Below are 23,989 nucleotides of genomic sequence, written 5' to 3' on the forward strand. Positions count from 1 at the left end.
ACAAATAGAATTATTAACATGAACTACCAAAAAGTTAAAACCTGTCCTAGACCACTGTTCTACAGGAGCTGAATCTGCTCCTTTCAGATTTTAAACTGCTACTTTTAGATTTTACGAGGTTAATGACGAAGTAAATGGGATACCATCACGTTAGAAATTAAACAAAGGTTCTGGATGATTATGGGTACCCGATTATTCATCCTTTGTACTCAGTAATACTGGTTTGGGGTGGTAACTACTAAATATTTCAGGTAGTTTTCAAGTTGTAAAAAATGTGGTAATTTATATGTTGCAAGAAAAAGGAAGGAGGTGAAAGCGCAGCCCTGACTATAGGAGTAACTCAGAAGCAGTCAAGAAGAAATCTGAGCCTTCAGCTCATGAGCTCTGGTTTGGGGTCAGGAATTAGAGCACTGACGTTCTACCCCAGCTTTGTCCTTTCGTGCACAAAACTGAGGGTAAAACAATCAGGGCTACAACTGCAGAAGAGTGTGGACACCTAAATCCCTCCCAGCTCTCACTTGAATTAAACCCAGATGTTGGTTCTCGTAAGGCTCGTTTAGTTCTGCATCCATCCAACTGTTCAGTATTAATAGTTCAGTATTAATTACGGGCACAGTCATTTGAACAGGAAGAAAAACTCATAGCACCCGAACCAAGGCGAGTTCCCTGAGCAGGAACATGCCGCCGCCGCCCCTCCATCAACACCAAGCAAGAGAGCCGAGCCCCGAAGTCCCCCCGCTCAACCCATTTCCTATTGCCAGGTCAGATGCGGCCACGCTCGGTGCCACGGGCTGTGAATGCACGTGTGCTCGGCTCTCCGCGGGTGCTGCGCACGAAGCCGAGGCGCTCAGGACTGCAGGTGTAGGCACTGAAACGATGCGCGCTGGGGCACCTGTGCTCGCGGGCCTCGCCTTTCATCTCTCTGAAAACTCTGGAGTCCATTATAGTCCCTGCCAGGGATGCGATTTTAAAGAAGATGGTATTTGTGCAGTGCTTTGACGTCCTTACGCGCTGTCGCAGAAGTGTGGTTAGCGTGTGACTTGCTGGTTATGCTGATTCGTTACATCAGAGCAGTCTTGGTGCAGGATTTACTACGGCTCTGAAAAGGGAAGAAAGGCCTTGAGAAAAGTCAAAGAATAAGAACGGCACGTGTAAGTACACGCCTATACACGCATCTAGATATAAAGCAGGTGCCGTTTTACACATCCTGACAGAAGAGTCACGACTCCCTTTTTTTCATACATAGAGGAGGAATGTAGCACCGTTCCAAAAATGCCATGGAGCTATAATTTAGAGGTTAATGAGCTCTTGATCTATTGTTCTTGTCAAGCAACCACTTTGAGTTGGAGAGAAGTAAATTAGATATGATTAGTCCCAGTAGAACAAGTTTTAGAAATGAAAAGTAATCAAGTAGCAACTTTTTTTTTAATTAAAATTCTGTCAGAATTAACATAAATTTTCACTATATCCTTTATTTTCCTTCCTTCTGTATTTCTGAGGGTTTTATCTCCTTAAGAGTTAACCACAGAAATGCATTTTTTCTCAGGAAAATATCTTTAGAAAAAGAAACAAACAAACCAAGAGACAAATGCTTTTACAGCACATGATCTGTAATGAATGATTAAGTAAAACACTTTGTGTAAAATTATGATGTTAATAATGATTCTGTCCCTTTTAATTTATTATATATTCTCAGTCCTGGTAGGTTTGATTTTGATAAAACGGAGCAGCAACTGAGTTTGTGTGATGATTTTATTTTTAGAACTCCTTCTTTGAAAGAACAAATTTCCTAGATACTGCTGCTACTGTAATTATGTACAAAACCAATCACTCATTATAGTTAGGATACATTATCTTCTAGACAGATGAGGCTAAATAAGCAACACATTAATAATTCATACTGCAGTTCATTATGCATGTGTGTGCATGCTTTGTAGCTGAAATAAGCACCTCATCAACCTGATGCCAACCCTTAAACAATAGTTCTGTGTTATTGCAGCCACATTCAAGTTTACGCTTGTTAAACTGCTACTTGGATTATTTTATCAAGCATTCATTTATTTGTGGTCCCCTACTGCAGAGAACAGATTTTGGAAGCTCCTTTTTTAAGTTAATGACTTGAGCAATGGGTGTTATTAATTCTCAGAATATTATAAACATGATTAATTTTCAGGCAGAGATGTATTATATAAGGATTTCAACTATGTCAACTTAAATGAGTCAATGTCAAAACAAATATCATTTTAGAAAAAAAGACTGTAAATTACATGCTTCAGCGAGCAGTATCCCCACTCTGAATGAACAGTCCAGTGTTAAAAATAACATCACAGGAAAGCCTCGGTTCTCCAGGAGAACGTCTCTATTCTGTTGTCCTAAGCACTGGTAAGAGTTTAAGCCCAAACGAGGTACTGACTTTTATCCGTGGCACGAACTCCACCGGTACCAGCTTTGGAGCTCCTTGGAGTCGCGGGGCCTGGTCTCCTCAAAGCCTTGCTGGAAGAGTCATGCACGCTAATGCTGCAGCAGAATGCTCGGTCTTGGCTAAACCCAGATTATCTGCTTTGGAATTTCTGCCGTTGAGAAGAGCTGAGTCTAGAACAACACGTGTTACCACAGGGCAGGATGGATTCAGAGGATCCACAAGAATGATTTCACAGGGCTCAGTTACCGATGAAGCTGCGAAAAATATAAAAATGTGGTTCATAAAGAGTGATTCTGTAGGCCTAGTCTATAATATAAGGCTTTACGGACGGTGTGAGACGAGGCTTTAATTTTGCTGCACAGAAATGTCTCTGTTCAGTAGACATCAGGATGAGCAGGCATACCTCTGAACGGAGCCCTGCTGCGCACTTCCATGAGTTCACTGAGAAAATGCCATTTAAACAGTGTATCGTTGGTTTCTGATATAAACCGGTATGAAAATAAAGAATGCGGTGTTGTTTTCTCTAGCCTTCTCCAGTACGCAGCCGGTGTGCGGTAGCAAGCGCTCAGCTGAGGCACTCCAGCCTTTCAGTAATCTACTATCGTGTCCTCCTCCAGATGTGTAAAGCTCACGGGGTTGGATTTGACCTGCAGGTACGAACGGGAAAGATTAGAAAACGTGATATTCACTCTGCATAATTTTTGTAAGTAAATTCTACTATGGTGAAACCACTTAGCACAATGTAAAGTTCTGTTTAGCGTCCTACGGTGTTTAAATGCTCTGTTAAAAACACGGCAAGGCGCTGCTCTAAGGTTTTGCTGAGGAGGACTTGGTCTACGTCAGGATTGATTTTATTTTAAATTGTTTTCATGATGCTAATTAATGAACTCTGAATTGCATAAAGGTCTTCAGTAGTTCCTGTGGAAATTAGTCTAATATTATAAAGCTTCCCTGTCAGCTCTACTTTAACTGGGGTGTAAGTCTTGAAGGACCGCGGTACCGAGGCACCTATCTGATTTGGCTTAAGGCTGGAAGTGGCGAAGGATGACGAGTATTGCAACCTGTTTTTGCTACACCGTAGGGAGTGAGACGGTGCCTCTCTCGGGGACTACGGCGAGAGCGCCGTCCCGGCGGGTGTGTTCGCTCGGCAGCGGGCAACAAGGATTACGGCTGACAGCCAGGGGCTGCGCTTGGGTTTATGACGGGGCTAGCGCTGAGTTTTCATGAGAGCGCTTGGCCATCACATGGCCCTTTCACACGCCTCCGTACCCGTAGGAGCAGATACACCTTCAGAGGCCAAGAGGTTGGGTGATAACAGGGAACAGAAGGAGGAATGAAGACATGAAAATGCAGCCTTTGCTAGGCAAGGAGGTGCTTAAGGCTTACGAACAAAACTGTAAAAGAATGAAACGTGAAGGAGTTTAGATGATGTTACACAAGACAGAAGAGCAGGTAGAGATTTCCGATGCCGAGGCACAGGGCTGCTCTGGGAAATGCAGAGTTCGACGTGTTTTCTCAGCATAAACCCTGCCCAGGGATGGCACCTGCCCTCGAGACCTCTCGCAGTGACAGGCGGTAACTGTCACTGAGCTCTTCTAAACATCAAACTGGGGGTGCTGCTGCTGACCAAACTGTCGCCGGTACCCGCGATGAACCGGAGTGGGGGGGTTAATGGCAGTTCCCGTCCCGTACATAGCTAAGGTGAAGTATAAAGTTGAAGGACAGGAAAACTTAAACATATTTTCGCTGTCTTTCAAGTGTGTGTAATGCTTTTAGGGGTTAACCCGTCTCCTGATGAAAATAACTGCGCAAGGAGATAATTTTTAAGATGCTTGTGACCATCTCTTCCTACTTTGGAACAGAAATATTTGCTGTTGAATAGACTCTGGCATAGGTGTCCTAGTTACATAAAGCCGATGGATTCTCTACAATAAGTTAGAGCAATGATCTCCTTGCACTGAGCAATAATCTGTTACAATTCAAGACTATCCTTCCTTAGATATGGTTATGTACTTGCTCTCTGTGTTTAGTATATTATAATTATCACTACTTTAGGAATAATTCAAGCAACTTTGTCTTTTTATTTAACAGGAAAAACAGGGAACAGTTTTTATATTGTACGAAGATCAGAAGCGATGCAGATTGGGAATGATGTAAGTATCCACTCGCAGTTCCACAGTCCCATAAACACTTGATTTGAAGAGCGGACACCGCAGCGCGCTGGCTCGGGCTCTGAGAAAGGCGGTGCAGGAAACGAACCGTCTGACCCCCACGCACTCAGGTTCGCTCTACTGTTCGAAAAAGTGCCTTTCAAAAAGTTTTAGGGAGGCTTTAGGTAATAAAAGCATTTGGTAATAAAAAAAAGCGAATACAGGAGTCTGCTTAGATCAAAGCCTGACTGCATTGCAGACTAAAGACCTGCAATTAGCTTTACAAGAGCTGGATTCGCTGCCAATAGCAATCTAGCTGTGAGAGCACGCGGATTAGCACAGGCTTACTTTTCCAGGCAACTTTATTAAAAACCTAACTATACGTGATGCAAAGGTTGAAGTTTAACGCCTGTTTGTAAAGCTCTTCACAAAGAGGTCAACAGCAGTCAGGCAACAGCAGATCTGAGAGTTCAGTAATTCTTTAGACGTATCTGCCTTTCCTAAGAAGTCTAAGAAAGCATAATCCGCACAAACTTGCTATACACTGACTGAAAACCTCTCCTCAAGAGAGAATTTACGTAAAGTTTACTGCCAAAATAGGAAATAACGAGTGGGGCTGAAATGGCCTGTGCTCAGCCTGTTCTGGATTCCTTCGATGCTGGAGCTATTTCATTAATGACCTGGATAAGAAAACAGCATCCTCGAGTGCTGGGTGTGACTGCAAGTCTTTGGGAGGGCAGGAACAGAACTCAAATCAATCTCGACAAATTGAAGAAACAATATGAAAACCAAAATTATGTTCAGTTGGAACCGGGTCCAAGAAGTTACGCTTAGATAGCAGCGATGAACAGGAGGAAGAACTAGCTTTGCAGAAAAGGACCTGTGAGCTACAGAGGCTTACGCACTGCCTGCAAGTCACGGTGTGATCTTATGGAAAGAGGTAAACAATATAACCTGGGAGACTTTGGAAGTAATCCTTCCACTCTGCTCGGAGGGAGGCAATGACAATGTTTGGAGTTCTAGAAAGCGTGACTTACAAGGCAAGACTAAAGGGTTGGGGGGGAGGAGGCAAAGTGAGAGCCGTTAACAATCCTCAAGCACATAAAAAGCCTCTGCGGGAGGGAAAAACCTGATTTCCGTGTCTTTGGTAGTAGGACAAGAAGAAATGAACTTAACTCGCAGCAAGAAAGATTCATGTTTAGCACAAGAAAAATTTTGGATGGTGAGGGAAGTGAAGAACTAATTAGATTGTTCAGTGTGGTTGTCATTGAGTGTTTAGTAACAGATTAGACAAACCTGTCAGGAAGATGTAAGTAGCATTGATCCTGCCCTAGCACAGGGAATGGACTAAATGAGTCCTAAAGATTGTTTCTAGGGCTGTGAATCTTCCAGCCTGTACCGAGCTCCTCGTGGACGCGGCCGTCGGTAGTGCACAAGTGAGTCGGATTTGTTTAAAGCTTAGATGTCGCTATACCACGCCGCACTCGCCCGCCGTCGCAATGTTGGCAGCTCTAAGATATATTTGAAAGAAAATCACTGACCAAGAACTTGTAAAATGTCTACAGGAGCCATTTTAAAAAGTGATTTAGACACCTGTAAGCCACTAAACCTTCCTAACAGCCCGCTGAGGCTGAAAGGTGAGCTCTTTCCTTCCTTGACCCCAGCTATGGAGTTCTCCTCCCTCCTGACCCTCCTTTTGCATCGCCTCTGGTACTTTCACACCTCTCCAGGAGCTGATTCAGCTCAATAACTCAACAGAAAGCTTGCTTTCTTTGGACTGGTTTTCTGTGAGGCCAAGACAGAACCAGTCAAGGCAATTTCATTATCTTAATTTGGAAATATTTTCAAGAATACAGCGGTTCGAGCTTATAAAATCACTGAAATACCTGAAACATCCACATGAATTATCATCTATTTTACTACATTGGAGACCTATTGCCACTCCCAGTCAGTAAATGCTCTTCCTCAGCATAATATCCCGTTCTGTAAGATCACATGTATCGAGAGTCTGTCTGTACCGCTGAGGAACCAAAGCCTCGAAGGTACAACAATCTGAGAAATGCTGATGCTGCCAACATTTCTCCTTCAGATGTCCCTGAGAAACTGCAGGCAGAAGCAACAGCTCTTCTGAACTAATGTAGGTGTTTAAAGAGTTGCTCTGTCTCTGTCCTAACTCAGAGGTGGCCTTTTACTTGGAGTGGCTGAAACCTTACTGCCTACTTCTGCTGAGTTGATTAATAAAAATTATTTATTGCACAAATCCTTCCTGTTGACAGGTTAAAATGGAGCCTCATCTTTCATATCTCCCTGAAGATTGCCACCTTGTGAGATTGAAAATACTCATTAAATTCCATCACCAGACAGGCACAAATGAGAGGGCGATTGTTTTTAAGCATGTGAAGGGAATCATTGGTAAACTCATTTGTTTGGATATCATTAACAGAACAATCGGAGAGGATCTCCAGGGGGTCCTCATGACCTTTGCTCGCAATCTCTTCATCATCCATCAAGAAATATCAGCACCTAATATGCAAGGCGAGACCAATTTTAAGGTGAGGTGTTAATTAACTAACGATCCTGGTTAATTTCTGTACAAGGGCTGAAAATACCTCATGCTGTATCATAAACAAGTGCTAAACCATTCCTTTTTTATTGTTAGCGGTATGTATTTTACAGTGTCTAGGTCAATATAGTAAGTCTCCCAATGAACCTGTTAGTTAAATTTAAGTTTGAAACTTTTCCTTTGAAAAGAGACATACTTTAGCCTGAAATTATTGGTAACAGAATGCTCCTGACTGTCCGTTGCAAGAAGCAAAGGAGCTATTGGCACTGCCTCAGACAGTTCTGCCAGTCGTCCCTTTTATTTTAGAGGGACGCCATCAAGGTAGGAATCTTAAATTAGCAATAAACTTCTCGGTTTATAATAGCTCCTTAGATTATTAGCGCTGATTTCTTTTAAGCAGGCAGCCGCTGAGGACTTAATCCATTCGTTCACATCTTTCACCCCGCCGTCAATTGCACGAGTCAATTTTGTTCCCAGTTTTCTCCGTTCTTTGAATCCGCCCGCAGCGCCCGTCCCTGTGTGCCGGAGGACGCGCTGGGGTGACGCGGGGGGAGGCAGGACAAAGCGCGGGGGCTTGTCACGCGGGGAACGCTCCCCCAGGAGGGCCCACCTTTCCTCGGAGGGCCCTTTGTGACGACCCTGCTGGCAAAAGGAGACAGTAAAGCAATAATGAATCCAACCCCGTGCCCTGAAACACGCGCTCATTACAATGCTGCTTTTTGATTCCAGAGAATAGCTAAACTTTCCGGAGGGAGTTCTCTTGCTAAACTCTATCACTTTTAACTTTATAAAAGGTTTCTAAGATCCCGCCTGTAAGCATTTTGTAGAAAGGTGGAGAGCGCCGTGTTACAGATTTGTATCTTAAATCACATCATTTCTATCAGGTTCTTTCCAGCGTGAACTCTGACTCTATTTTCCTCTGACAAGCAGAGTGTGAAATGGCAGTTTTAGAGAAGACAGAGTTAAATTTCAACATGTTACAGAATAAACAAACAAACAAAACTCCCCTTTCCAATACCAGGGAGTGAAAAGCAACTACTGAAGAAATATATGAGGCAACTCGTCTTCCTAGTGAGTTAACAATGATTTACATACATGAACTAGAACACCTGTTAGTTAATTAGAAGTACAAATTGCAATGAATTGTGTTTTTTATTTACCTGGGATTTGTACATATTTGCTAATAATTCCCCCAACTGTCCCCAAAGTAACAGTAAATTTAATTGGTGCCTCATGTCCTGTGTAACATGGGTTACCTTTTCAAGGCAAGTACTACCAGCTGTGCGGTTTGGCTGCTAGATTTCATTATAATGCCCATTAAATAACTTGTATTCCTTGAATCTGTTACAGATGGCAATTCAAGATATTGAAGCAATTCTAGGAATTACAGCAGAAAACAAACTGAAATTGGAAGAGGAGCAACCTTCGAAAGCAGATGCTCTGAAAGAATAGTTAACGGAACACGTTTAAGTGCCTTATTCTTTATGCTTCTGGAAACGCTTTCTCATCTGTAAGAACAGGTTTGGTTTTCCTTCTGCATTGGCACGTGAAGCGATATTAACGGAGGCAGTACATTTTCACCGTTTCTGAGTGCGGTGCTTAGAAGAATATCCCTTCTCTCACAAAAATAAACTGTTGAAAAGCAGAGGATCTGGATAAACGCCCCTGATGTTCATATTGTCGTTCCTGAAGTACACTATCTGTTTTTAAAACCTTATTCATAGAATCCTTGCCTCCAAGACAGAGGAAACGATCTACTCTGACTTGAGGAGCACAGACCTTAAAGTTTTACCAAGCGATTCCTCCATCAAGCCTACAGCTTAGAACTCTTCTTGACACCTCTTCATAAGGATAGGTTCATAAACAATCCGCTACACCCCTAGCAGACTCTCCCATGGGTTAATTATCCTTCCTGTTAAGGCCAGTGCCTTAAGCACAGTCTGCATTTGTTTGCCTTCAACTTGCAGGAATTGGATCTCGTTATGTCTTTGCCTGAGAAGCCAAAGAACTCTTTACTCTAAATGGAGATGTCTCTGTGGGATGAACCCTTCTGTTCCCTGAGGCAAAACTCCCGAGTCGGATTCAGTTTGCTAACACCCCTGCAGACCTGGAATTCCCAAACCTCTCAAGGTATTCCAGTAAGTCTTAGTGGTGTGACACAATGAAAAGGCCACTTTCTGCTGTTTCATGTGCCCCCGGATATACACGGGGGATCGTGCTGCCTGTCACTAGATCAGCCCAGATCATGCTCTTTTGAAGAGAGTCATGTGGCCCTAAATTCTCTTTCAAGCATATTGTCTTCTGAAATACAGGCTTCCAACACGAAAACAGGTCCAGTGTTCTGCCTACAAATAAATACACTTAAATGCCATCTTACCAGTAAGGCCAGCAACCCAGACTCCTCTTTGGAACTGGTTGCCGTATTGTTATGATTCGCTCTTTTGTTATCTACAGATTTTTGCAGCAGTTATGTTCACTTTCAAGTTATCAGAAATAGTAGTTTTAGCACTAGCTCAACAATAGATTCTAAGAGGACCATTGGAATCACATTTGTACTACGATTCCCAGTAAACCAGGGCTTCTGCGGATCTGCCTGTCCATCAGAGATTCTGTATGCCAGATACTGGTGACTTTTGTTGTCACAACTGCTGTGCACTGCTATGTTAAAGGACAACAGTTATACAATTATCTTTATCCATCAAATCTCTAATACCCCAACAGACAACGCCTTCTAAATGTGACTATGGAAGGGGGAATCTTCTCCATGGGACGGATACTCTTGTCCCAAGCACGGCAAGTACCTTTGGGATTACTTCCCAAAAAACTCAGGCAAAACCAGTTTTTAAGGTGGATAATGAATGTGACCAAGCAGTTGCAGCAGATCGGTGCCCAGTTTTTCCAATGCCTGAGTCTTTGATCTGTTAGCTTCGTACATTGTCTTTTATTATTTATCATCCATTTTTACCCACTTCATCATATATTTATCATACATTTTAACATGCATTTATCATTCATATGTTATCTTTTGCGTTAGCCTTTTTCTCTTCTACTTTGGTCACAGAAGTAATTTGTTGCAGATGAGAATGTCTGCATAAATTCTAATCCCTGCCTCAAATAAAAGTCTAAAAGACTAGTTTTGTTTAGTTCTTATTTGGTTGGTTTTGCTCCTTTCTTATATGTGATCTCAGTAAGGTCATCGCTTTGGATATACCAGAGCCCACACAGATTTTTCTAACATGAAATTTAGCCAGTGAATGAATTTCCTGGAAGTCTTAATTCTTTATGGTTAGAAATGAAAGTAGCAGAGGTATTTTTGGCTGTGGTAGGTACAACAATCACCTCTCACTTGCCAAGAAATAATATGCCAAAAGGCACAGTGTAATTGCTCATTAGTTCTTCCAACAAGGTGAGACACGTCTTGTTCTCTGCTCTGCTTTGAGAGGCTGCAGAACAGTGTGTTGTTCTGACTTTTTCCTCACCGCATTCATAATGCGCTCTCTCCTGTTTCGCTGCTGAGCAGCTCAGTGTAGATCTCTCAGCTAGCTTCACACCCAAGCTATATCACGTCCCTGTTTGGGCAGTAGAAGCAACATCCTGGGGGAAAAGGAGGCACAGGAGAGCATGGTGGCATCAACCTAGGAGTCCGCTAGTTTCTTAAGGGTTAAGGAAAATTAAGCCTTGATCCAAGCCAGAACAACATAAGGTCTGAGAGGCTCATTAGTTCACTGGCACTTAATAGACTGCAGTGTCCTAGGAGTAAAAGAAACCTGCACTTCCTTATGTCTTTGTTCTATTCTGACAAAAGAAAACTGTACCTGTTTTTGCAGGGAACAAGTGATCTGAAAGTTCCCATGGCGAGAGAGATTTCTCAGTTATGTGCAAAGTGTGAAATGTATTTTGAGGAAAAAAGTTTTTAATTACTATTAACACTTCTGAGCGTTGAGCTGATGGAAGGATTGAAACTGCTTTACAGTCTCTCACATTCAACTCCCATGCTGCTGGTGCCAAAAATGTATTTTTTTTTTAGCAAAAGAGCAGACAAAAAATGAAATTATATAAGTCAGAAATATAGTCATAATAGAGTCCTTGAACTGTAGCTTGGATTTTAGCACTAATCAGAAGATGATCTAGACTGGGAGGAAAAAGCAAGTGGGAATCCAAAGATAAAAGGTGGCCCAGGTGCAGCTGCTCATTGGAAATTGCCAAAGAATTCTGCAGCTAAGGACAGCAAAAGCCCAAGCTGGTTCCCCAGCTGCAAGGTGTGGTGGCAGGAGGCGAGGGGCAGTGGGGTTTGCATAAGCTGCAGAAGATGCAGACAACCAAAATAAAGGTTTTGTGCTCCTGATGGGCCAGAGCTGCAAATGAAGGTGTGCATTCAGCTGACAGCACTTCACGTATCTTGGTTTTGCAAGCACTGACATAGTGTCTGTAGCACGGGCGCTACCCCTTTCAGGTGGTTCTGAGAGAACATTATCTGGAGTTCATGCTGGAAACTGGGTCTCCCTTTTTAGATACTTGGGTTTAAAGCCCTGCAGAAAAAGGCTATTCCGCCCAAGTTTCCACATTTAGAGTGCTCTGTGCTCAGATCCGTCAAAAAAGCAGTTCATCAGCAGAACCACTTCCAGGTGTCTTCTGAAATACACCACTCACCCTTCCCATTTCCTGAAAGATTTCTGATACCTCATTCAGATAGTCCAGGAGAATTTACTACCTTCCGGCTAGGTTAAGGTAATGAATCCTGGAATTTTAAAACTAGCCTGGGCCTCAGCCTTTCGCAGCGATCACCTAATGCCACTTCCCACGTAACAGTTCACCTATTGCGGGGCTGAGGTACTCCTTATGGTATGCGGATCATCTGCATTTCATTTTAGGCTATGGATTTTGTTATAGCTATCAGGCACTACAGGTGTACAATCATTGACAGCCTTTGTTAATGTATCATCTCAACTGAAGAAGTTAGTCTGGATTTTAGCTTCATCACAAAGATGTGCGTTCCAGGAGACTGCTTTGATGTTAAAAATGATCAGACCGTGCCAGAATCCAATGAACAGACCTGAATTGTGCAACCCAATATTATTAACCAAAGACATTTGGAAGTATGCTTCATAATACTTCCTGCCTCATCTTTAGGATGTTGGGTCACAATTCTTGCACATTTTTGAAGTGTGCAATGTTTTGCTCTGCATTTGTAAATACAGATGCTACTTCATTCCATTCGTAGCACGTTGTGCAAGTAGAGGTGCATCTACGTTCCCTTAACCGGTGTGAGGTTGTGCTGCTGGAGGCTGAAGGATTTTTCCCTTCTTCTTGTGCTTTTAACAATAGAGCAACACAAAGTCAACAGCAAAATATCTTGAAATAAGTACTTTTAAAAACCAAAGTAGTTGCGGTACGTTTATTTTATAGGCCATATATACTTTTGACCCCAAGATCTGAGAGCAACTATCACTGTTAAGGTGTAATACGTTAGTTCGTCCCTACGCCGTAGTGAGCCACAAGTGAATCCAACTTCTTTTCTATCCTGTCGCTGTTGCCACTAATAAAGAGAGATATTAAAGCTAACTATATACTCTATTAATTATAGGAAGGTGGACTTGAGTCAAATTTGTTACTGACTATGATTAATAATTACTGGTCCTACGCACATGTAGTACATTACAGTAAATAAACACGGTCCATTGTTGGGTAGTAATTGATTAATTAGCACATTCATACTACATAGCTCAGTGGTTTAGGATTGCTGAGTTTGAGATATTGCTTGCAATTATTAAAAGGAAAAATCTGTTCCCATTTCTCAGTTTACTCTTCTGCACAACCTTTTTTTTTTCTTAGATAGACTGTTTAATGGTTCAAAACCTTAGGTTTTATTTGGAAAAATCATATCATGAATATTGGTTATATTCTGTTTTCCAAAGGGGTCTCACACGTTCAAAGAACTGTTTTTAACTAAGTACCACAGTCAAATTTCACTTATTTAATACATTTTTTCCAGAGCACACATTAACCTGGTTGATGCCGCAGCTGCCAACACCACCCAGCCCGCTCCCATCAGCACGCAGGCTGTAAACAAAACCACTTCCAAAAACCTTAGCTTCCTAATTTTTTGTGATATTCTCAGCGAGCGTTAACGGGCGCCCATCTCCCGGGGCAGGGTGACTGACCCCGCGGCGCTGCCCCGGCCGCCTCAGCCGGCGCCCGCCTCGCCTCGCCTCAGCACCGAGGGCCCCGGCGCGGGGCTCCCCCTGCCCGGGCCCTCCGGGAGCCGCACGCACCGGACTGCCCCGCTCCCCCTCGCCGCCAAGCCCGGCACGGTCCCGTCGGGAGCCTCGGGCCCCCGCCAAGCCCCGGCCCCCGCCGGGGTGACCCCGCCGCCGCTGCCACCGCCCCTTCCCGCCCTCCGGCGGGCCGCCGCGCAGGCGCACCGGGCCGAGCCCTGGGTGCGGGGTGGCCGCGGCGGCCCCGCGGGATGCGGGTGCTGAGGTGGCTGCACGAAGCGGTTGTGGGGCTGCTGCTGTGGCGGGGAACGGCGGCGGCGTCCCGTCCCGCCGCCTCGGAGGTGCTGAGCCAGCACCTGCGGCAGCGCGGCCTGCCCCACTGGACCTCCTACTGCGTTAAGTACAGCGCCGTCCGCAACGACCAGTTCGGCCTCTCCCACTTCAACTGGCGGGTGAACGGCGCCAACTACCACATCCTGCGCACCGGCTGCTTCCCCTTCATCAAGTACCACTGCTCCCGCGCCGCCCCGCAGGACCTGGCGCTGCAGAACGCCGCCTTCACCGCCCTCAAGGTCCTCAACGCCGGTGAGTCGCGTCCCGGGCCTCCTCCCGCCTCGCCTCGCCTCGCCTCGCCGGCGGAGAAGGGCTCCCTCTCGGCTTCTGCCGTGGGGCGGGTGGGCTGAGCCCCTCGCCGGAGGGACGGCCGCGGGGTGAGGTCAAATGGGCGCTCGCCGGCAGGAGCCGCGTCTCCCCCGGCGTCGGGACGGGGGCTGCGATCGGCCGGGCGCCGCCCCGCTCCCCTGAGGGGAGGGAATCGCGCTTGCGGAGCCCCGTCCTCCGCCCCCGCCGGGCCGGGGCAGGCCGGCGTGAGGGGACACGAAGGCAGCCGTGCCCGCCCTTCCAGCGGCCGTGAGCTGTAAATCGGTACTCTTCGGGGCTTCACCGAGTTCGTGTGTCTCTGTCCGGTTGTGAGGGAGGAAAATTAAAACCGCCTTAAAGCAAACACGCGAGCGCGTTATTTAAACGGTTAGCATCAGTCGGTGCGGCGCATTTCCCATCGGAAAATCTATGTTCTGTTACCGTGGATGAAATTCTGCCCTCTCAGCAAACACACGAGCACAAGGCGAAGCGAAGTAAAGCACTTTGTTTCTTAGAAAGTGCCTGGGCTCGTTTTTTTTTTTTTTTGCGTTTAACGTACAGGCAGCGTCTGATGTGGCGGAGGACTCGGACCGCTCTTGATCCTAAAGTGCTGCTGCAATGTAAATAAATGATAATGCTTTATCAGCACCTTATTAATATAGAAATGGATACGGATAAGCTTTGAAATACGCTACTATTCAAAACTTATTATATGGATACAATGCTTATTTAAATGGTGACAGTCACATAACTAATTTAATCAGTTTCTTGTTTCCGTGTTTCATTTTAAAAAATACATCTCATTTGCTCTGCAAGTCCTCAGTGACTTTCTAGAGAACATCTCTGCTAGTCCCCATTTTTTGATCTTTCCAACTGACCTAGTGAGACAATGTAATTACAAAGGTTGATTTATTAATAATAATAATAACTTTAAATCTGGCTTTATTTTTCCCTCCACAGTCAGACCTTTAATCCGCCCCATCTTTCTTGCAGCTACCCTGCACGTTTCGTATTTAAATGAGTGGCAAACATGACTAAAAGTCTCCCTCTTCTGAGAATCTATCTTAAGCACTTGGGTAACTTTAAGCACATTAAATTTGGTGTTTCTGTACCTTACTGGATTCAGGGCCTAAATCCATTTCCATTTTTCCCCCTCAAATAAAATATTGTTATCTGTAATAGATGGGTAACTCGGCAGTGCTAAAAATGATGGTACTTTTTGTATATACACCTTTCTGCTCATTGCAGTTTTGCTGGAGTTGGCAGTCTTGATGCTGATCTAATTTTCCCAAGAGCAGCTTCATGTTGGTCTATGGAGTCACTGCCTATTTGTCTTCCTGCCTCTGCTCTGATACACAGACAAACTCTGGACTGATAACTACGTGGTTGTCCAGGGAGTTTGTGCTTTAGTGTTTGGATATATACTTTTTCTTTAATTGATAGAAATCAGGCTGTATACATGCCCACGTTTCATTTCTTTCGCACCGCTATCCTCCCGTTTTCTTTTTCTGTTAATTCCTGCGTATTGCTGCTTTCTGATTCTTGTGTGCTTCATACACAGGAAGCATATTATGTGCTGCTGGCTGCTTGTAAGCATTTCAGGAAAGGCAAAATGTTGACAAGGAACACTTTTCCTCTAATTTCATTTTGGAGTCATTATTCTTTACTATTAATAGGTGGTTTTAATTTTCCTGGCTTGCTGTTTTCGTATGTAATGTGTTTTTGTCTTTTCTTAGGCATCCCAACTTTACTATATGGAATTGGCTCCTGGTTCTTTGTCAGTGTCACAGAGACTGTTCATACAAGTCGTGGCCCAGTTACTATTTATTTTCTAAATAAAGAAGACGAAGGCGCAATGTACTGAAATCATACCCTCAAGTACCTGTCATTTGGTGGGTTTCTGTGTTACAGCTGCTACAAATACGTACTCCCTTTGACTAGAAAGAACTAAAGGCAACTGTTGTTTGTTGTTTGTGTTTTTTGTTGTTGTTTTGTTTTTTTTTTTTTTAATAGTGTGTTCTGTGACTTAACATGTTGTCTTCAGGAAGCTTCATGGACTTTTTGGTCATAAGAGATTTATTTTTTTGGAGGTCAGTAAAGTTGAAAAAGTAGAAGCCTTGGGAGAAGAATGAATATTTCTAAGGGTATCGGAATTTATGGAAGGCAGTGACTAGTACTGCTGAACAAACTTGTGACAATTTAAAGAGGCACATCTACCAGCTTAGGGAACTAAATGGTGTCTACATTAGACATTTTAAGAATGTCCCTGCAAAGCTGCGTAGGTGTAGACTCTGACTAGATGTTTCATAATGCATTAATTGTCATAGCTGCAAGCGTGTTTGAATGAATCCATAGCACTGGCTATTCACAATTGCCTGGAAGACTGTTTGGAAAAATACTACCCCAAGAGGTTAAAAATGGCTGTATCACATTTCTTCAAATTATATTTAAATAAAATATCTAAAATATGTTTTATGCTTGTATTTGTTTAATTCTTGACCTCCAGATATCTGCCTGTTGTGTGTGTGTCCCCCCTCTTGGTTGCTTTATAGGCAAGGAACAAAACCTAAGTAATCTAGAAGATTTAGTCCCCTGCGCTAATTTATAAATTGCTGATATTTTTTAATTAATACAGGAGAATGAGGTGAATACTATCCTCATTTTTTTGGTGCAAAATAACTGATTTCTTCAGCTGTGACTGAGCACAGCTGTAACAGGCACACATAATGATGGAATGACTTAAATTCAGTTGGAAACCTGGGCAAAGAAAGTGCTTTTAGGGAATTATTTGGATAGTGGAAATAGGGAATTACTGGATAGGAAGTTAGCAGAACAGAAACACCTGTACAGGATATCTTACTGGTGCTCAGTTTTAGTGCCAGCAAATAACGCTGCCTATTCCAAATCCCACGTCTGATGATGTATGTTGATTATTCCGATTTTCGTAAGTAGGAAGATAAATGTAAAATGGGTAGGGACTGGTTTGGGAGGGTAATCGCCGTTCCCAAATAAATGATTATCAAGCTATGGCTACAGTATAATTTCATTTAAATACTTTTTTAACTTAATTCCAGATAATGGAACTGTTTCCCACTTAATGAAGCAATACATGTGGCTTTCCTAAAAGCAACACTAAATAACACTTTAATCAGAGAAGTGCTTGCACTGTTCTGTTTAATTTTGGAGAGTATTCTTGACACAAGTTAAATGGGTCTCAAAGATGTAGCAATGGCATTATAAGAAGTCTCATTAATAATAAAAACGACCGTTAGCATTTTTCTAGAACTGATTTTCACTGTATTGGATAAAGTTAAATAACTACAGCTCATAAGTTTAAAGTCAAATACTGCTCATTCATTGCCACGGATCTTGTCAATATCTTGCTGTAAAGGTTTAGTCTCAACGCGAGGTTGATAAAATGGTTTTTAATTACCAGACTATAAATACAGCTCTTCATTGGAGTTGCACCTCCGCTCACTGCAGCTCGTTTGATTTCTGATAATGTGTACTGCTGACTTTGCTTACCTGTTTTTCAATAAATGCAGGCAACACGACTCCTTGTCCATACAGTGATGGGCAAGTCTCCTTGGAGAACAGCTTTGACAAACTACTCTATTGATTACTGCAATTCTGTGCTGCTTGCAGCATTAAATAGAGACTTCATTTCTTGTTCAATGATCTCACTGTGTAACAATTAAGCAAATGTAATATTTTCTTGTATTACATGAAAATCAATAGACCTCTTGCTCTTATGAAGTTGATCATGCTAAAGGATGAACTAGAAGATGTCTGAGAGCAGAGCGCAAATACAGTATCGTTCATTCATTTCATTAGGGCTTGTATGTGACCTGTTACACTACTTCAGAGGGCAAATATGCCATTTATAAGAGATAATGCTTGAGTTATTAAATCACGACAAAAATAATTTCACGTATGAATATAAACCTGCTTGTTTGTCTTCAGCCAAAGGTAAAATACCATATCTGGCTTTTGTTCTCTTTTTGCTACTTAGTAGCTCTTTCTACTGCTTTACTTACGTTTCGGCCTGGATGCAAGATGGAAATGTTGAGGGCCGAGAAGATTCGTACCATCTTGTCTGAAAAATTTCTGTAGGGCTTGGGGGAACGTGGGAACGGCAAGCGAGGATGAGCACGCAGTGTGTGGCTCCCGGCTGAACCTTTGCTGCTTTGCCTTTCTAATCCCCATCACCATGACCCTTAGCCATGTAGCTGTTGGCTCTTTAAGGGGCGCTCCAGTATGAGGAGAGCAGGGCCTTCTGTTGTGGGGAAGTCCAAGTGCCTGAATTAAAGCTTTTCCCTGATGTGGGCTTTGAAGAGGAGCTTCTCACAGTTTAATTGTTCAAAGATGTGGTTTTTTTGCATGGGTAGCACTTAATGGGTGTCTCCTGCCCGTAAGGTCCTTCCAGGTTATCTTGTAACCCTGTCGCTTCAAAGACAGACTTGCAGGGAGCCAGGCTTTGTTAATTCATCTGGTCCAGAATAATTTATTTGTAATTGTTTTAATTATCGGCTTCCTTTTTGTATGTATTGCACTATGCGCATGTTGCGTATGCAATATATATGGGTGTTGATGCCCATTTTTTGAGGGATGATTGGGCTACAAAGTGACCTTTCTGACTTTCCACAGGTTTGGTCCACGCCGTTTCCAATTGAAATAGTGTAGTTTATCTAGTAAGTCTTGCCTTAATTATCTCTTTGCTGTATTCAAGAATGATGTTTAAATGAGTGAGAGATGACATAAAAAGGTAGAGAGCTTTGTTTCACCTCACTTAACAACTACTTCAGATAAATGGAACCATAGTCTAAACCCAGAGGATCAGGTAGCTACTTCTTGTAGCAGTCTTTTTAAACAGTAATGACTATTGGGGGCATCTTAACCTAAACGAGCGCTTAGCATTACATCTTACCCAGGTCAATGGTCTCAGGTATCTGAGTTAAACTGTGTTACTGTAAATTAATGGAAAATGTAACTGCGCTTTGCTGAAAGATCAATGTCCAATAAAGGCTGCACAATCAAATCTTGTTGCAATGATTGAGGTCCTTAATTGCCTTTCAAAGATAAGGTGGTAATCAACATAGGTTTAACTGATATTTTTTACCAGTTCAATTACGTGCTAATGACTACAGCCAAGTCAGGATCTTTAACTACTTATACTTATTAAATCTTACGTTTGTTGTGAAAAATTACTTAAGCCACACAATTGATAAAACCCAGGTCTTAATTACTATATTTCACTTCTATACCTTTTTGTATGTTTGACAAATGTTTCAGTAGGGACTGTGTAGCGCTAATGATAGCACCCCAAGAAATAGTGTTTTCTGTCACTGTCTGCTCCTCCAAATTATGATCACACATGGGTGTTTTTATGCTTGCTTTAATGAAGTTCTGTGACTAGTAACACAAACATGTTCTTGAATGCACTTAAATAACATTTTTATATACAATAGCGCTCCTTTTATCACTAGAAGATGTGCTAACCTTCAGGTGGACACAGTTTCAACTTGAAGTTCTTGATTTTCTTTTCCAATGTAAATTAATACTAGATTTAGATACTAGTAAGGATTGTTATTCCCAATTGTTTATGACTAGCATTCTCGCATTGTCCCAAAAATCAGTTGCTGTGCCCCCTTCTTGATCCCCTTGCTTCCCCTGGAGCGATACCCAGTGCTTTTCTCCAGGCTTCAGAGGAACCTGGGGCCAACTGACCTTTCGTTGTCTTAAGCAGAAGTTAGGCCTGCCCTCAACTAACTTTGTGTGGTTGACCTGCTGTAATTCCGAGTGCATTGCAGCATTAGGTAGAATCTTAGAATCTTCTGGGCTTTTCTTTGATCTTTGTTTTTGCATATTAGTGCTTACTCTGCATGCAAAAGTTGCCAGGCGTGAACAGATCTCAGTTTCTCAAGACTCCTGTGAAGTAGAGCGGCAGCATCCCAAATTTAACAACAGACCTGTCTGACGAAGTGGTGTGCCTGTGCTTGTCTGCAAGCCTGAGCTCCCAGCAGTGTTCGCTTAGCCTCGCCAGGCTCACTTGTGCTCAACAAACACTATGAATACTGACAATCTGTAAAACAGTAACTACATTGATAACCTTCACCTTAATTTGAGTCAGTCATTTGAGAGGGACTTTCAGTCCTTTCTGAGCTCAGCTGATTTGCTTACTCAAAGCAGTTCCAGCTCCTCAGCAGTGGAGCAGGGGAGCAAGTCAAATTACTCATCAACAGAGAGAAAGGCTACTCTTTAGTTTTTTTCTTTTTTCTTTTTCCAGCTGCTGAGGTTAGAGAAGTTGGAGAAGGGAAGGGGAACAGTGATGTGGAACTTCTGGAGCTTCTGCAGGAAAATGGAGTGGAGGAAACGTTCACTCTCTGACAAATGTAGTGAGCAAATGAGAGACTTCAGCAAACAGCCTCAGTGGAATAGAAGGGGTGGGGCGTGTTCAGATGGAGCAGGATGGATTTGGTAGGAAGGGTGTGTAGAACGGGACAGAGAATGAGCAAAAAATGTCAGATTTTAAGAGTCTGCTTGCCTGGTACTTTTCAGCTCTAAATATTCTGAAACCTACTGATACTCCTTCCATTACTGACGCTTTCTGGAAATGGAGAACAGGAATCCGGAGCTCGTTCTTCCAGCACTCGAAAGAAAAGTGCTACTGCATTTTGTCCTGGACAGATCTAAAATTTCTGATGAAATGGAATTTATTGGAATCATTCTATAGGCAACAAAAACAAAGTAGAAAAGTGTGAGTTGACAAAATAGTTCTCTTTGAGAATTTAATAGCAGTAAAAAGATCCTGATGTCTAAATCTCTTTGCAAACCGTAATTATAGATCTCCCTGATGCACATTATTATTGAATGAAACTTAGGTATTTCTTAATAGTTGAATGCCCTGAGGCCTCTGGTTTAGACCAACTTTGCTTGAAACAAAGGAGTTTTTGCTTCATGTATAATTTACTTTGGCCATTTAATTTAAATTGGCTTTTGCTGTAACTCCTTAATCATGTTCACTACAGAAAAGTGAGTTAATAATTCTGAGAGTTGTCTTGATTTCATCCCAAAATATACATATTTATGGAAGTAGATGCCATGTTACGCTTTCTTGGGCCGTATTGCTCAGTTTAAATACATCTAAGGAAAAGTGGCAGCTTTGGCATTACAGCAAGGGGAATGTAGAATAAAAATTGTCACTAACATATTCCAAGTTTATTTAAGAGGGTTTTTTTTTTGATTTCTAGACAAGAATAAGATGTTATTTTAAAGATGTCTTTTAAATAAAGCATGTGTGCAGCAGAACATCAAAATCTGCATTAATGATCGGGAGACTCAATGTCAATTACTGACCTTTGTGATTTAGTAAGTGAATAAATGCAGCTGAAATAAACAGGGCTAATGTATCACAGAATATGTATTACTCATAGATGAGTGGAGTTTAACCTTAATTATTTATGCTAATACATCATAACATTCTAGTAAAGGCACTGCGATATGTATTTAGAAAGTAATTATGTCATGTAGCATGAGGGCTTTCTGCAGCAGGCTGTAAGAGATCATAGTTTCATCTGAGTTCAAGTTATAAACCATCCAGATTATTAACGTTTTCAGTGATGAGGCTGTCTTATTGAAAACTCAAATATAGATCTGTTCAGCATTTAAAAAAAAAAATCCAGAGGAAGCCACTAAGGTTTGAAATATTGGAATACTCTGTGTTATAACGTATGTAACGCCAGTGTGGATGCGTTGTGTTTGCTTGGTAAGGTAGAATATATATGGCGTAGAGTGATTTTAATAGCAATTGCATCACTTTAAGCACAGTTATGAGCCCTGTTCTAGTTCATTATAAAACCAATTTATTACTTTTGGTGATATCAATAATCCTAATAAAATTAAAACTGTAAAACATGATTAAAAGCAATCTTTCAGACAAAAAGTCTGATCAAGGAAACTTTCAAGTTTAAAATGTAAATTTTTAAATAGACCACTTTTAAAAACCAATTGACATTTTTGAACAAGAGTATAAAATACTGCAAAATCAACCCTATTTTTATTCTTAAAAGAAGAAATACCATTAGATACGATTGTTACATGCTTAGTGATTCATGGGCCTGGTTATATACATGCTTTGCGATACATGAATTATTCAGTAAGAAAAATCACAATAATTTTGTTGTTACTCAAGAATTTATAGGTTGACAGGAAAACAATTATGCAGCCCCTGAAGCTGGTCTGATGGGGTACAGTAACATCATTAACGATACACAGCCACTTGTGCTCGATCCAACTGGTATAGTTTCCATTGTAATTTTTCAGTAATTGTGTATCATATCTAGCCTCTGAAACATGCATAAAACATGCTTGTAGTCCGCATTATTTCAAAACGCGTTCGTAATTTAAAGCAAGAGCTAAACATGTACTGATTCAGCCTAAATCAAGTTTACTGGTTGGGGTTTTTTTTCAGCTCAAGATGAGTTCACTATGAGAAAGAGTTTTAAAAGATCTGTTTGAGGCCAGATTCTGCTCCCACTGAATTGAAAGTAAGATCAATTTATTTCCTGCCACTTGGGTCACAAACAACCCTTTGCCTCTTATTCCAGAGAGCCTGTGCAAAGTGTTCCTGCCTGCTCAAGCCCGTGCAAAGTGGCTGCAAGAGGCGGTGGGAAGGCATGGAAGGGAGGCAGCTAGTTTTCTGTGAGTTTTAATGCAAGTTTTAAGGGATCTTAATCTATACGTGTATTGATCAAGCCGGTACACTTGGGTGGTTCTTTCCTGGGAGATGCGTTTTAGAGAAGAATGTGTTTAGAAAGTCTGGACGCTGTTGGCCTACTTTTTTCATAAGCCTAAGGGAATTCGCTTTGCTGCACTCACTGGTAATCTGAAGATGTGGGAAGGAAAAAAAGGTGAATTTTGCCATGATATGTTATTTTATCAGCCTAGAAAGGTATGCATTAATCTCTTTAAAAAAAAACAACAAACCAAATATGTAAATGTATGCTACTACTGTGATGATCAGGTGCAATCTTCTCTAGGAAATTAAGATCTTACCCTTTGTTATGTACAATACTTAAATAGGTTCTTAGGTATATAATCTACATCTAGGAATATATGTATAACACCTATCTAGAAACTGGTAGAGGGAGGAAGCAGAGATGATAAATTGAATTTAGTGAACCAAGGGCTGGTGTTTAGATTCTGCTTCCTCTGAGTCTCTTTTTTATACTATATCTGAATTACATGTAATATAGTGCAGTGCTGGTAATACAGTAGTCCAAAGTATTTTTAATAGTTAAACTTGGAATAACTTTTAGCAGGCGTAGTTAGCTATTTAGTATGTTATGTGGTAAATGCATGTTATTCCTACATCATAGCTGGGCAAATTCTAGTAGTAGTGAGGTTAAAATTTCCCAGAGGTGCTCAGTAGGAGCTACAACAAAAACGTAGGACTTTCTGACTCTATCCCCAGCTTCCTTCCTGTACCTCATTTCCTTCTATCCCATGCTCTGAGCACAGGACTAGAGGAAATCAGTTTTGGGTCCAAACGCTGGCTGTAATGCACAGTGACCCTTGATACGCCCAGTACAACCGGCGTAATTTCCCTGCTTTTGTTTCCACTGGATATTTACAACGGGCATATCATAAGGGTTATTATAAAAATGGCATGTAGCATGCATGTCAAGAAACAGGACTACTGAAGTTCTAAGCAATGCATTTTTTACCTGCACTGGCCAGATTCACTCTGGAAACTGAGCTCACACATCCTTCCACCACTGGCACGGAAAACCTCCTAGGTACTGGTCTGGAACAGGAATATTCAAGAACAGGGCCAGGGGAGTCAGCGCTTTCTTCCCTCCCTCTTCTTTTTATGGAGTTTTGGTGGAGGGACTCAGAACTTCATTGTATGTTGTCCATGATAGCGAAAAGATAGAAAATGACTTGTGTTAGAGAACTTCCTTTGCCGTGGGAATTAGAGAGGGAAACAAGTAATAACTTA

The 23,989-nt window shown here is 42.1% G+C and overlaps 2 protein-coding genes and 1 long non-coding RNA gene across 3 annotated transcripts in view; 2 read left to right on the top strand and 1 right to left on the bottom strand.

Annotated features, from left to right (window-relative positions):
- IQCH (IQ motif containing H) overlaps nt 1–13,003 on the top strand; it is a 74,038-nt gene extending 61,035 nt beyond the window's left edge. The window contains exons 17-20 of the mRNA XM_075100774.1: nt 2,950–3,075; nt 4,514–4,575; nt 7,016–7,124; nt 8,486–13,003. Coding sequence (XP_074956875.1) covers nt 2,950–3,075; nt 4,514–4,575; nt 7,016–7,124; nt 8,486–8,587 — 399 coding nt within the window. The 3' untranslated portion in view covers nt 8,588–13,003. The remainder of the gene's footprint in view (nt 1–2,949; nt 3,076–4,513; nt 4,576–7,015; nt 7,125–8,485) is intronic.
- On the bottom strand, nt 1,394–13,972 carry LOC142060504 (uncharacterized). The gene is made up of 3 exons (XR_012661773.1): nt 13,887–13,972; nt 2,826–3,069; nt 1,394–2,676 (listed from the first exon to the last, which is right to left on the bottom strand). It is a non-coding gene; the product is annotated as an uncharacterized LOC142060504 (long non-coding RNA).
- Nucleotides 13,303–16,462, top strand: C7H15orf61 (chromosome 7 C15orf61 homolog). The gene is made up of 2 exons (XM_075100773.1): nt 13,303–13,935; nt 15,726–16,462. Exons 1-2 carry the CDS (start codon nt 13,602–13,604, stop codon nt 15,851–15,853), a joined length of 462 nt encoding a protein of 153 aa, XP_074956874.1. The 5' UTR covers nt 13,303–13,601; the 3' UTR covers nt 15,854–16,462.
- The last annotated feature ends 7,527 nt before the right edge of the window (nt 16,463–23,989 follow it).

Source organism: Phalacrocorax aristotelis, chromosome 7 (assembly GCF_949628215.1).
Source record: "Phalacrocorax aristotelis chromosome 7, bGulAri2.1, whole genome shotgun sequence".
Taxonomy (NCBI): Eukaryota; Metazoa; Chordata; class Aves; order Suliformes; family Phalacrocoracidae; genus Phalacrocorax; species Phalacrocorax aristotelis.

Excerpts from the sequence above, each read along its gene's own strand:
- C7H15orf61 (XM_075100773.1), top strand. The coding sequence starts at position 13,602 with ATGCGGGTGCTGAGGTGGCTGCACGAAGCGGTTGTGGGGCTGCTGCTG. Across the intron at positions 13,936-15,725 it reads CCTCAAGGTCCTCAACGCCG|GCATCCCAACTTTACTATAT; the intron begins GTGAGTCGCGTC and ends GTCTTTTCTTAG.